Below are 13065 nucleotides of genomic sequence, written 5' to 3'. Positions count from 1 at the left end.
TTAATGGATGAATTAACTGCATAATATAGCAGCATATAATGAAGCATCAGTGGGAAAAAGCAGGGAGGCAGGAAGTTACAAATGTACTATTTCATATTCCATTTCATTTGGAAATATTTAGGGAGACATCAGTTACCTTTGTTTTCATAGAGGTCAAATTCATGGCCAAACTCTTTTTTCACTCCACTTGACATGCTGTTGAAAGGGAACCAGAGGCATCTTTTCCTTGCTTTATCAAAAACAAAAGCCCTGAAAAAAATATCTGAATGAAAAAAAAGTAATACTACTATTTATACAAGTTTGAAAGAATAGTATCTGGTTTATCAAGGAGAACAATATATAAAAACAGATGTATTACTGTGTAGACATAATAAAAATATAAGTGATTTTGAACCAACTGGTTTGGTGGTCAGAAAAGAAAAAAAATGAAGTTTTGCAGGTAGAGATTTTATATAAGATCAAATACTATTTGGAATATTCTCATGCTATTCCCAATTACTTATAGAAAAATAACAGCTTCAACCAGCAAAATCAATATGTAACACAACTACCTGGTTATCTGTGAAGACTTTTTATTAGATACCCACCAAGTTAGATTTTATTTGCAGTTATATACCATTGATTATTTATCATGATGAGGTTGCAAAGTTTGTAATTGTACAAAATACATTTTTAAATGACATTTCCTAAGGTGCATTAGGCAAATGACCACCTCTGAAGATTCTCCTAGGAAAGAGTGTTCTGAAATCAAATGTTTAAAGATTCTCATTACTCCCGCTTGGTGAGTAATGAAATACTAGAGATTATTAAAGGCTATAATAGGTTTTCTTGAATATGCATTTTAATTTTTAAAAAGTTAGTATTAGAGAATATGCTTTTGATGTATCATCTTAAGGAAAATTTCTAAAATGTGTCACCCCTACATAACCATTCCAATTACTAAGAACTATACCTGATTTTGTCATTCTTGTTCATAAAATTCTTATCTAAAACAAAATGATAAATACCAAAAAATTGGAAAAAAAATTTTAAATATAGATCAGAAAAGTGAGTAAACAGTGGGATCCTAATTAGAATGTTGTACTCGTAGGTATATTATGTCAAAATACACTGTGCTGTCATGTATATCTAAAAGGAACAAAAAAAAGGAAAGAAAAGTGAGTACAGGGTTTCCAGTTGCTGATCTCATTAACCCTTTTCTCCCATTCCATTACAACAACATATTCTCTCAGAAAAGCATTTTAAAATATTATCTTATATGTCCATATGGAGTGTTTGAGACTTTCAATTCAATGGGTGACATTTTCTTTCAAATTTGACTTTATGAGTTTTTATCTGATCTTTATTTAAATTACCATCTTCATTTAAAAAATGACTTTTTAATTTCCTAGTCATTTTATGTCTGGAGGGCAACTTCAATTCCAGGCAGTCATGGTTAGAAGAAAAACTTCTATTTTCTTAAGTCAGTTCATGAATCAGCCATTTTCTGAGGAGCTTAGAACTAGGCATTCTGTCATCTTTCTACCTAGCAAAGAGCAACCGAGTTCCTGTAACATCAACACTGTTGATTCCTGCTCAACAGATAAGTGTTTGAGAATGTCCCACACCTCTCTCTCGCTTCAAACAACTTTCTTGATGTTTTCTAAAGAATGTAGTGTGCTTTTCATTGCATTTTAGTCCTTATGACAACTTTAGAAACAGGATTTTTTTGTTTTATTAAGAACTAAATTTTAGGGCTGGGGATATAGCTCAGTTGGTAAAGTGCTTGCCTAGCATACACAAGGCACTGGGTTCAATCCTTGTACCACCAAAGAAAAAAAAAAAAAAGAACCAAATTTCAGAGTATCATAATATGTTCTTTCAACTCTGAATAACTGCTGTATTTAGTGACATGTGAAGATTTTACCATTAATGGGCAGAAGAACCTTGGCTGTACATAGGCAATATACATGTGTTTTTCTGCATAGATCAACATATATTTGGATATAAAATATAACTAAATAAGAATATAGTAAGAAAATCTGAAACTTTATATAAATGGGACATGAGTATTTATTAATAAGGCCATATGAATTTTTCAAAGCAGCAAAATTATTTTAGCCTCTACTAAAAAAAAACAAAATAAAAATGATGAATGTGAAAATTCAGGGGTAGCAATACTTTTCTTCCTTATAGATAAAGGAGAATATGTTTTCAAATTCATAGTTAAAAATCAACCACGAGACACAGTTCTCCCTTTCAACCCTGATAAAGGAAAATACAATGCCAACCTTCTCAACTGCCAAAAGAACATCTAGACAAATCTATGGAGCTGAGATGTTGATTGAAAGTAATTTTTCCTAAAGTAGTTTATCCTAATTTATTTCTAACAGTCTCAAGGCTTTTATACAAAAGTCAAGCAGAATTAACGGTGAATTGTAACAATTATACATGCAAAGTCGATTCTCACTGCCCTTGCCAGGAAATATCTCCCTGAAAGTGGTAGCTTGGCTATAAAAATAGAAAGGAGATAGTCCTTCTTCTATCTAAATCTGTGAAGACCTTCTCTGACCATGTCTGTGAATGGTTTAGATATGAGGTGTCCCCCTGAAGCTCATGTATGAGACAATGCAAAAAGGTGGTTTAATCCACTGATCTGGATTAACTGAGCTGTAACTCTAGGCAAGTAAGGTATTGCTAGAGGATGTGGGTCATTGGGGGTGTGTATCTGGGGTTTATATTTTGCCTCTGGTAAACAGAACGTTTCCTCTCTCTCTCTCTCTCTCTCTCTCTCTCTCTCTCTCTCTCTCTCTCTCTCTTTCTTCCTGGTTGCCATGTGATGAACTGCTTTCCTCCACCATGCTCTTCCGCCAAGATGTTTTGTCTCACCTCAGGTTAGCGATGGAGTTGACCAACCATGGACTGATCAACTCTGAAACCATAAGCCAAAATAAACTTTCCCTCCTCTCTGTTGTTCTTGTCAGATCTTTTAGTCACAGTGATGAAAAAACTAATTAAAACAATGTCCTATCCCTGCAGGTCCACAATGCTCATTCCTCAAAGACTGACAAGATAATAGTAGGACTTCTTGCCACAACACATTACTAAACCCTGTGTTCACACATTGGATGTCACTATTCAAATGTAATAAACTAGGATTCAACGTTTCAGAATTTTATACACAATCCTATTTTTAAAAGGAGATAAAATTAGGAATGAAATAAGACAAAAAAAATGCAAGGAGAGAATTACTAAATGAAGAATAAGGAAATACATCTCTTCCTGGCAGTTTGGAAGACTACTGAGATGAAATCATCACCTTTCTGGCCCCAAGCTATGTCTTATCCCCTGGGATCACTGGCAAAGTAGTAAAGAATTCTTCCCTATAAGATCACATGAAGACTGGTAAAAGATAAGAAACAGTCTAGTTTGGTCCCCTCCAGCCTCCTTGAAATGCTCCATCACTTTCACGTGAAACTTCTTCATCACTATCCCCTAACTTCTTTAAAACAGCCTCTGCTGCTGACACCAATCCCTCTAGTTTTTTATCTAATTCACTCAACACCTTTTATTTAAATCCCTGAAGACAACTATATAAGTTGCAGTAAATTTTGGCTGTTGCCCAATTTCCTTCACTTCTCTTGCAAGGGAAAAGAAACAGTTTATTCTGAATAGAAGATTTTTAAATGTTTGAGGATAAAAGTCAATTTAATTTGATTTTAGTTCCTTGAGTTCCATTGCTCATAAAATAAGAAAACAGAAAAAATCCAAAATCAAGGACACTGGATTTTGGAAGGCAGTTTTTGTACTCTTTCACTCAAGTCAGAGCTTCATCAACTGAGATACATATCTTCTGTTATAATGAGGTAAATCTAGATTTAAATTTAATTTAATGGGCAAAGTACATATTTTGAATACAAAAAAAAAAAGAGAAAAAGAGTAAAAAACATGATTACAATGTGTATACATTTATGTATGCGCTATATTTGGAAAAGTATCCTAAGAACAAAATTCAGTAACTTACTTGCAAGTGAATGGAAGACCTTTATTCCTAATACATCTATTGGCACATTGGTCTGGAGTATTCATTTTTTTGGTTTTAATCTTCAGTAATGGGTCTTCTTTGATTAGAGTCGTCTTTGCTGACTTTTTGAATTCATGGAGTGTATTTCTTCTTTTCTTCTGTCCCTCTATTAATGCAAAATTTAAAAAATAAACATAGGAGAAATGCTTGTAAGGCTTATGTTGAAAAAAAATGTGCTTAAGGATCACCTGTACAATAATGATTTTATTCAATAACATACTAGGTCTACAGCACTGGGGCATGGAGTGAGGTGGGGAATAGTTAAGAGCAAGAGAGGACTAATGTAATCAGGGAGAAACTACTTGTCAATTAGAGTCACTCTTCTACATTCTTTCTTTCAAGTGAAGGATGCATTTCAAAACAAGAGTAGAGTTCACACTAAAAAGATAAATAAATCACTCTATGGAAACAATTGTTGAACAATTAGGACAGAGTTCATCCTAAAGAAGTGATATTCTCCAAACAGTATGCAAGCAAGCATCAGTGCCAAGATCATACCACACCATGCTTCATAATTAAATTTTTCATTTTCTTCTACAATTGGTTCTTCTGTAAGTTAGAGTTAGAGTGTTAATCAGTAAGACAATTCAAAGCGAGAAACTTTTCACTGAAAACCAGAGGACAAATTCTTCTGACTTGCTTTTTAAATTGTCTCATACTTTTCATATTTCAGCCCTTCTCTTCTCATTTACTACATAAATGTTTTCTGTGCTTTAAGGCATTATCTCTTCCTATCACTGAATTGTTTGTCTTGAGATCAGGCCAAATGCTGTAAATCAAATGTATGTAAAACTTCATCCTTTAATGTAGCAATATCATTTTTCTTCATGAAAGTATAAGACCCTAAGATAACATGAAGCCTCCTACTAAAAACCTGAAAAACAGAACCAAAACATCCTAAAGTCTTAATTTTATGGATAACTTGAGAGTTCAAGAACTTGTTACTCAGTCTTCCCCAAGTCTAATAATGATCACCATCTTTCTAATATGGATCAAAATGTTTTATAGATTACAGCTGTCACATAGTAGGTATGGAAGAGATTATGTCCATTTGCCTGTCAATTCACTTGATCACCCTTAGAACAAAGGCAGTAAGAATGCCTTCATTTTTAAAGCAAAGAAACCAAGATACAGGGAAAAATTAATTGACTATTTAGAAGATCTCAGATTGAACACCCAGCTGCCTGCCTTCAGAATTACCATTCTGCACCACTTACCATGCCATCTTTATCTAAGCATTGCTAAAAATGTCTGTAGAACTATGATTTGTAAACATTTTCTGAAGATTTGGTTCAGAGATATCAACTGAGAAGAAACTTGGATGGTAGAGCAGGACATGCATTTCTGGTCTTCATGTGGCACAATTTGTCAAGAAAAAATGGTGAAATAGTCTGTGCAGAAAGTTTGGAAATCTGGCTAGCAGAGTGAGGTACCAAGAATGGCATCACATCCTAAGTTTGCCAGCAACCACTGGCTCCGGTTGGTTTACTAAACATGCAGATGCAATTTATTAAGGTCTGCCTAACCTGAAGTCCACAATAAATAGGAGAAAACATGAAGTATTTTAAATTTTGGTTCTCTGTAAAAGTTTCAAACAATCTCCTAAACACTGGTATAATTTCTATAATGATGTTTCCTTTTTTTTTTTTTTTAAACTTTCCTTTACCCTATAAGATGGAATGGCTATGGTACAATAGATATAGTTTAAAATATATTTTAACATAAAAATCCAATCAACTAAATGATCTATCAATGCTATTCAATGAATATGGGGCCAAATGCCTTGCATAACATTGCCAGACAGATGATAATTCTGGCCAAATAATTTGTTTAATTACCTGAAACATTAATATACCAATTATTCCACAAAATGAAAATTATATTAACAGTGAAAAGTTAGTTATTTAAGCTATAATAATTAAGTAAATATTTGGAAATCAATTTATAAATTTGGTAAACTGATGTGATATGCAAAGTTTTAGTTTTAGTTTTGAAATTGCACCCTCTAGGTTCCTAACACCAAAAAAGGAAAAAGTAAAGAAATTTTATCCTTTAATTTCTGACATAAGAGAAGAAATCCCTATTCTGTCAAGCAAAGAAGACATAATTCTTTCAAAGTTTGGTTTCTGTCACAGACCATGTTAATAGGAGATAAGTTTTTCCATTTAGGACTTTTTCCTTCTTTGATCCTATATAACTATTTCTTTGGTGATCTGAAATAATTCATAGCATGATAATTTGATTTCCTTTGCAAGTTTGAACTTTCCCAGAAATAAATACTAGTTGGTTAATGGAGAAAAATCTATTTAGATTTTTCTAAAAACACTGTTAATCAAAATAGAAAATAGATACATATTCCTCAAATGAATTTTGTTAACTAAAACTATAAAATTAGAATTGATCTGATGTATAATGTATTTATTAAACATGTCAAAGAATAAGAGAAATAAAAATCAATTCAAAAAACCTCAGACCAACATAAAATTCCTAATATATTTTAGCAATCATCAATTAAAATAGAACCCCTGATCAACGGTCTTGTTTGCTTTCTCAATACCATGCAATATGAAGATAAATAATGAGGACTATTCTGAAGAACAGGGGTCACTGTGCATTTCTTGTTTGTGTTTAATTCTACAGATCCTTGGCTGTCCTTTTGAGCGGTGTTACTGCTATGCCTCATAAAAATAGTCTATTCTCGCTTGCTGGTCAGTTTTCCATTGCTAAAGATCAGAAAGTATTCTGAAAAACAAGTCAATCTATAATTTTCCTTTATTAGATAATAAATAGAATAAAAATCTGATCTGGGGCTATGAAGCTCCAGGGACAGTCAGAACCAGATACCACATTTCCCTCCTCACTATTTACTTCTCCTGGCATATAAACTTTCCCTTTTACTCTAGGTCAGTAACTAAGTACCAAAAATATGAAGTTCAATCTAGTTGTATATCAGACAACCCATGTAGCTATAAAATTAATCATTTATTCAATAAGAGAAAATTCAAAACATAAGTCATTCAAAAACAGCATCTGAAAATAAAATTTCTTTGCTGAAAATAGTTGCAACTTTGTCTTCCAAATGTATTAACAACTGATGCTTGCTTTACCAAAAACAGTTAAGAGCCAAGCTTCATTTGGGAAGAAACTCAAAAATATCTTTGGATCAGATTTTTTCCTATTATTTTTGTGTGTGACTTAGTTGAAGTTTATAAACAAAATATTGAAATGAAATCAAAGGGTAAGAGATCACTGCAAATTTGTCATGCTTTCCTGTATTTTAAATTACAACTCTTTTTTTTTCTTCTCCCAATATGGGAAAATATTCTGGAAGCTATATTTCCTGAAGAACCTGAAGTTCCTATTTTAGATCTGAAATCATTAGGATGCTAGTGAAAACCTACAAACAGAAAGCAGGGTCAAAAGTATCAAGGTGCTTGAAGAAAGACACATTTCTCCCTCTGGTCCCAGGGCCTCACACTCATTTCTCTCAGTACCTCATATATTTTCCTCTATATGGACTAACCATTGACTTCAAAGGAAAATCATGCAAGGAAAGGATTTGCAGGGTATGGAGAGAAACAGGAATTTGGTTCCACATATTCTGAGAAACCTACCCCCATGATTAGTGATTAACAGTTTGAAGTGGCAAGATGTTAAGATGAAAGTATTCTGAGAATTAATGGAAAGAAAGGGTTATGGCTGCAGACAAGAATCACAAATACAAGTCCACATCTCCACTATTATTTCTAGGACTCAGATGTCACCAATCTACAATTATCTTCCCTTCTTTAGAAAAGGTAATCATATCACAAATGAGGATGATAAAAGGAGATTGGCCAAATTTAACCAAATGTTGCTTTTTGAGAAGCATTATCATAATCTCTTCCAAGGAGATTTATAAAGTGAAGTGATCAGTGCAACATGCCATGCTTCCTTGATATTTCCCTCCATCTCCTTCCTTGTTCAGGGTTTCATTGCTATAGAAGCCTCATCCTGGTCTCTGACAGCACTGTCCACTTCTGCCTACAACTCTGTCCACATAGCAACTGAAGCAACTACACTGAAGTAGGACTTCAGTTAAGTATCTTGTCAATGCAAAACTTTCAGCTGCTGCCCACAATATTCACTATAGAGACCACATGGTATAGCCTAACACTGTTCCAATCGTAGGCCAGACTCCCCATCAGGTTCCCGAATGCCTACCTTGACTTGCCATGTGGGGCAACACTGATACTTTCTCCCCTCTACACTTTTAGCCACCTTTGTTCTACTAGTGTAGGAACCAACCATGCTACCACTCATCTTTCATACTCTTGGGTACCATATACCTCCTAACTCTGCTTTGATTCACTAAGCTAGGAATGAACTCTCAATAGTAATATAATAGTGTTTCTAAACAGAAGGACTTTTTATGTATCTTAACTAAATGATTTTTCAAAAGTACATTTCAGTTGATTTCACTACTGGCTTCAATATAAGTAAAAGAAAAAAAAATGACATTTTCATTCACATCGACTTGGTGGAATCTGAGCTCTGTCCCTTAACTCACCAAGATATTAAGACAATTAAGGCCTTTAAACTTCAATTTTCCCATGTAAAATAAGTTCAGTAATGCCAATCTTATTAGAACAAAATAAAATTTACTTCAGAACTTGATCCACAGCAGTTGCTTACAAATATAGGTCCCTTTCCCATTTATTTATCTCTATATTACCCAAAGACTCTTGGACATTAGGTGCTCATTTAATGCTTCTTTTGTTACAGAAGATTAGACATTTGTTTCCAGTGTACATGAAAGTGAAGAGAAGGTAATTCTATCTAGAATGACTCCAATAAGGATCTCTTGTGTCAACTATATTGAATATTTCCTAAGAAGCTTTTTAAGAAAGCATCTCCAAAATGCATTTTGTCATTGCTATGAACTCATCGTACCCACTTCTTTTCCCTCAATGTGTTAGTTTGATAGAATACATGAAAAAGTGTAATGAAAATAAGTAACAATTGTACATGTTCAATTTTAGAATACATTAAAAAAAGAACAAGCTTTATATGCTCTAAAACCTATCCATTTTCCATTATGGAAGTTATTTAAAAAAAAAAAAAAACTATCAAATTAAATTTGCCACCCAAAAATGGTGGACCCTCTTTTGAATATAATTTTAACATTATCCACTTCAGGAATTATTCATAACATATATCTATAATCTCAACCGGCCTCTCCTTGCCTGCCAACACACTCTTGGGCTGCTTTCTCCCTATAGTCAAGAAACATAGTCATTTCAACATTAGCCAAAGTGAAATATAATTACAAATGTATATCTCCTGCCAAAACTTCGTAATGCATGCCAAAAACAAATAGACATTGTCTATAGTTAATCTACTGTTTGGGTTTTCCACACTGTGCTTTCCTTACATTAGCACAGATGATTTCAGGTAACTCGTATTCCACTTCAGCACAGCAACATTATGATCTTTTAAAGGGAAAGCCATCAAAACACTAGCCATGATTTCAACTTTTGTTCGACATCCCCTAAACCAGCAATGACTTATATAAATGCATTTTAACATGACACATCTCAAGAATGATAACCTGCCTGATTTGACTTAACTTCTTTCTCACCTCCTCACAGATCTTACCCTACATGAATATAAACTGACATTTTCCAAACAGTTTCATTTTCCAAAAGGGCCATTTCCCCAAATAGAAGAAAGCCAGGTGGGCTAAATAATTTTTCTTATCACTGAGCAAATTCTTGAAGTTTTCAACTGTTGTACTGCCTCAGAAACTAGATCAGAAGTCTGATAAATTTCATACTTTACTTATCTCAAGAGATACAGCCAGTTCTGTTTTGTATTGTACAAAGCCATGTCTGCCATCTGGGCATGTGTTCCACTCTTTATTCCCCTCTGCCTACCCTGGACGTTCACTGCCTTCTCCTGTTGGCACTCCTGCCACTACAATGATAATACAACCAAATACAGATGTTTCCTCTTGTCCTGATAACAAGCGAAAACTTCCCAAACCATAAAATGCTATCTCTAAACTTCCAGGCTCTGTGAATGCCCAAGCAACTCCTGACCAACCTGTAAATCCAAGGAAGAAAGTGGGTGCCTGAGAGGAGCAATACTGCAGCTTTGATCTAAGTCACACAGTTTTTGCCTCCCAGGCACTGTAGTTTCAGAGGCAGGCATTCCATGCCCAGAAAGAATGAGAACTTAGAAGAGAGGCTTTCTCTTTCATTTTTATAACATGCATATAATGTGAGTTTAATTTATCTGCTCTAAATGAAAACCTGTATAACGTCATAATTTGGCTCTGAATCTTGACTAGATGATGTGGGGCAGTGGATTGTCTTGGAAAATTGTCCTCTGGAAAAAGATGAGTCTCTGTTGGACTGACCATTACTCTCCCCTCTTCAAGACCAGACTCTTCAGCTTTTTAATTTGTCCAAACCAACAAAGTTCCAGCCAGTCTTAGCACTTCATTCCTATCCCATAATTCACAACTGTTAGGCTAAATGAGATGAAGCTGGGCTGGTGGGGGTAGCGGGGAGAAGGGGCGCTCTGGGGATGTTAATTATCATTTTAAATGCTTTTCAAACAGAAAAGGAATGTCAAAAGAAAGCATAATGAGAGGTTTGGAAAACCCATACCACACACCGAGTTAAGCCAGGATGCTGGGAATAGAACAGAGGGTGTGTTAGAAGGAAAGGGGAAGTTTAGCAAGACAGAGTTAAAATCATAATCATAATAAAGAAGAAAAAAAAAAAAAAACTAACCTGCATAGGGGATGGCGATGGGGAGCAGAAGGAGATGTAGGAGGACATGCTGCAGCAGTAGGACTGGCAGAAGTTTGGTCACCCACATGGTGCAGCGGGACGCGCTGGTGGGTCCCACTGGAGGAGATGCCCCGGTGAAAGAATCCTGTTCGCAGTCAGTGCCTAAAAGAGCCAGTCGGCTCTGAGCTGCTTTTTATTGCGATGAGCTAAGTTTGTTGTGTGATTAACTGGAAAGATCTAGGTCTGAACTCCCTCTTACGGTAAGAAACTGTTTAACAACAGCCCTTTACTCTCTTCCAGCCCCTCCCTTCCTCACTCCCCCCACCACAACACCCAACAGATCCCACCCCCCACCGCTCCCCCCCTAAGAAAGAAACTTACAAAGAAAAGGTCACCTGGCCTGAGGCCAGCTCCAATTTGGAAGCTCAGGCTCCAGATCCTAGTGGCTCCTATCCGAGTAGGGAAGGGAGGAGCAAGGCTCAGCCCAATAGCTAAATCAAGGCACAAGCAGAGGACCAATTCGCTCAATTTAAACAGGAAAATACATGTGTTTACATATCTATTTGGGAAAAGAGGAAGGGGAAGCAACATAAGAAGAAAGCAAAGAGCTGCCTTTCAGCCAAATGCGCCCCGGCTCCTAATCTGTCTAGTTTCACTGCTGGAGCAATCTAGGGATTCAAATCACAGACTGGTTCAAATCACACTGGTTCCCTGGGGTTTTAAAGACAGGCAGAGAGAGGGAGGGAGAGGTAGGAGCAGAGCCCAGGCACGTCCAGCCTAGGTAGAAAGAGGTTAGGTAAGAAAAGGGTGTGGTTTTGTGAGACAAAAATAAATAAAGAAGAACAACCAAAGCACTCAGATTGTCAGGTGGGACAATCGCCCTGTCTGATGGACTCAGGACAGGCAGTCTTTTTTAGACATTGTGCCAAACTCCGAAATAACCACAAATGTACCCAAAGTAACTTATTTGATTTACTGGTGATGTGTTCTATTAAAATGTCTAGGAGATAATCATTGTCAATTGCCTGTCTCTGACAGGGAAATAGTCCATTGACATTATGTCCTTGTATACATACACATTTATAAAATTTACACACACACAGACACATCAGTATGCATGCACTTTCTAAAAATAACTTTAACTGGAAATTCCTCAATCTATTTTAATTCCTGATAATGAATGTATTTTGTATTTCTTTTCTCCAGCTCTATTCTGCACACACCCACCAGCTTCCCCAAGTTGAGGTACAAGCTTGCATGAGGGTGGATGGGATTCATAAGTATCACATTTTGGTGAGATCATTGTCTGGACTTCTCATTTTATTCAGAAGATATTCTCTTTGCAATTTGAGGGGGACGTTGTGATTACTTTAGGCAACAATTTGCTCTATTTCTAATGGATTTTGAGGAATAACTGCCTCTGTGTATCTCTGAGATGGATACACATAAGAACCATCACCTCTGTGAGAGAGGACGAGAATGTGAAGAAAAATGTGGGAACGACTCCAGAGCAGAGCGCAGCTGTACAGAAGTCATAGTGGCAAAACCAAAGTCAGTCACAGAAGAGCCTTTTCTCCCCTCCACATGCAGCTTCCCCACCCCCACTTCCACAGAAAGCAAAAGAGTGAGAAAGCAGGAAGGAAGAAAAGCAGAGACGAGAGAGAGAGAGAGAGAGAGAGAGAGAGAGAGAGAGAGAGAGAGAGAGAGAGAGAGAGAGAGACCCAGAGTAAAATAGAGAATGTAAAAGTGAAAGAGAAAGATAGGAAGGGAAAGGAAAAAAAAAAAGACCTGCCTGATACTTGCCCACATTTCTGAAATAGGATATTTAGGGAAGGATAGAATTATGAGAATTCCTTTTGAGGGATCCCTTTTATGCTACCTTTTCCTAGTGCTCATCTTTTTCTTTCATCATTTTCTCCTCATAACAAAACCTACCTACATATGTACCATTTTGTCAAAACGAACCCAACTACTATGTATAACTAGAATACGCTCATACAATGTTTTTTAAAAGACTCTGTCAAATTGTTAAAGGACTGGGGACCTGCCTGGCTGAGCCAGGCAGTCACCATAGTCCTTGGGTAATGGTTCTTGTGACTACACTGGAAAGGATTCCAGCAAAGCACACAGCAGTAAGCAGAAGGTTAATAGACTGAGAAGTGAGGGTAACACACACCACGGAGACGGACTGCACAGACCACCTCCAAGAGAGGATGGTGTGCT

General features: G+C 36.0%; 1 protein-coding gene across 2 annotated transcripts in view; it reads right to left on the bottom strand.

The window, feature by feature from the left end:
* The window catches only part of Hgf (hepatocyte growth factor), an 83037-nt gene extending 71672 nt beyond the window's left edge, over positions 1-11365 (bottom strand). The window contains exons 1-4 of one of the 2 annotated variants that reach the window (XM_047562399.1): positions 11224-11365; positions 10843-11004; positions 4004-4169; positions 137-249 (exon numbers count right to left, since the gene is read on the bottom strand). In XM_047562399.1, the coding sequence (XP_047418355.1) occupies positions 137-249; positions 4004-4169; positions 10843-10930 (367 nt within the window). In that variant the 5' untranslated portion in view covers positions 10931-11004; positions 11224-11365. Of the gene's footprint in view, positions 1-136; positions 250-4003; positions 4170-10842; positions 11088-11223 lie in introns of those variants that run through there. The other variant, XM_047562400.1, reaches the window with a different exon arrangement.
* Positions 11366-13065: the final 1700 nt, after the last annotated feature.

Source organism: Sciurus carolinensis, chromosome 8 (genome assembly GCF_902686445.1).
Source record: "Sciurus carolinensis chromosome 8, mSciCar1.2, whole genome shotgun sequence".
NCBI lineage: Eukaryota > Metazoa > Chordata > Mammalia > Rodentia > Sciuridae > Sciurus > Sciurus carolinensis.
This window is presented reverse-complemented; position numbering and strand designations above follow the sequence as displayed.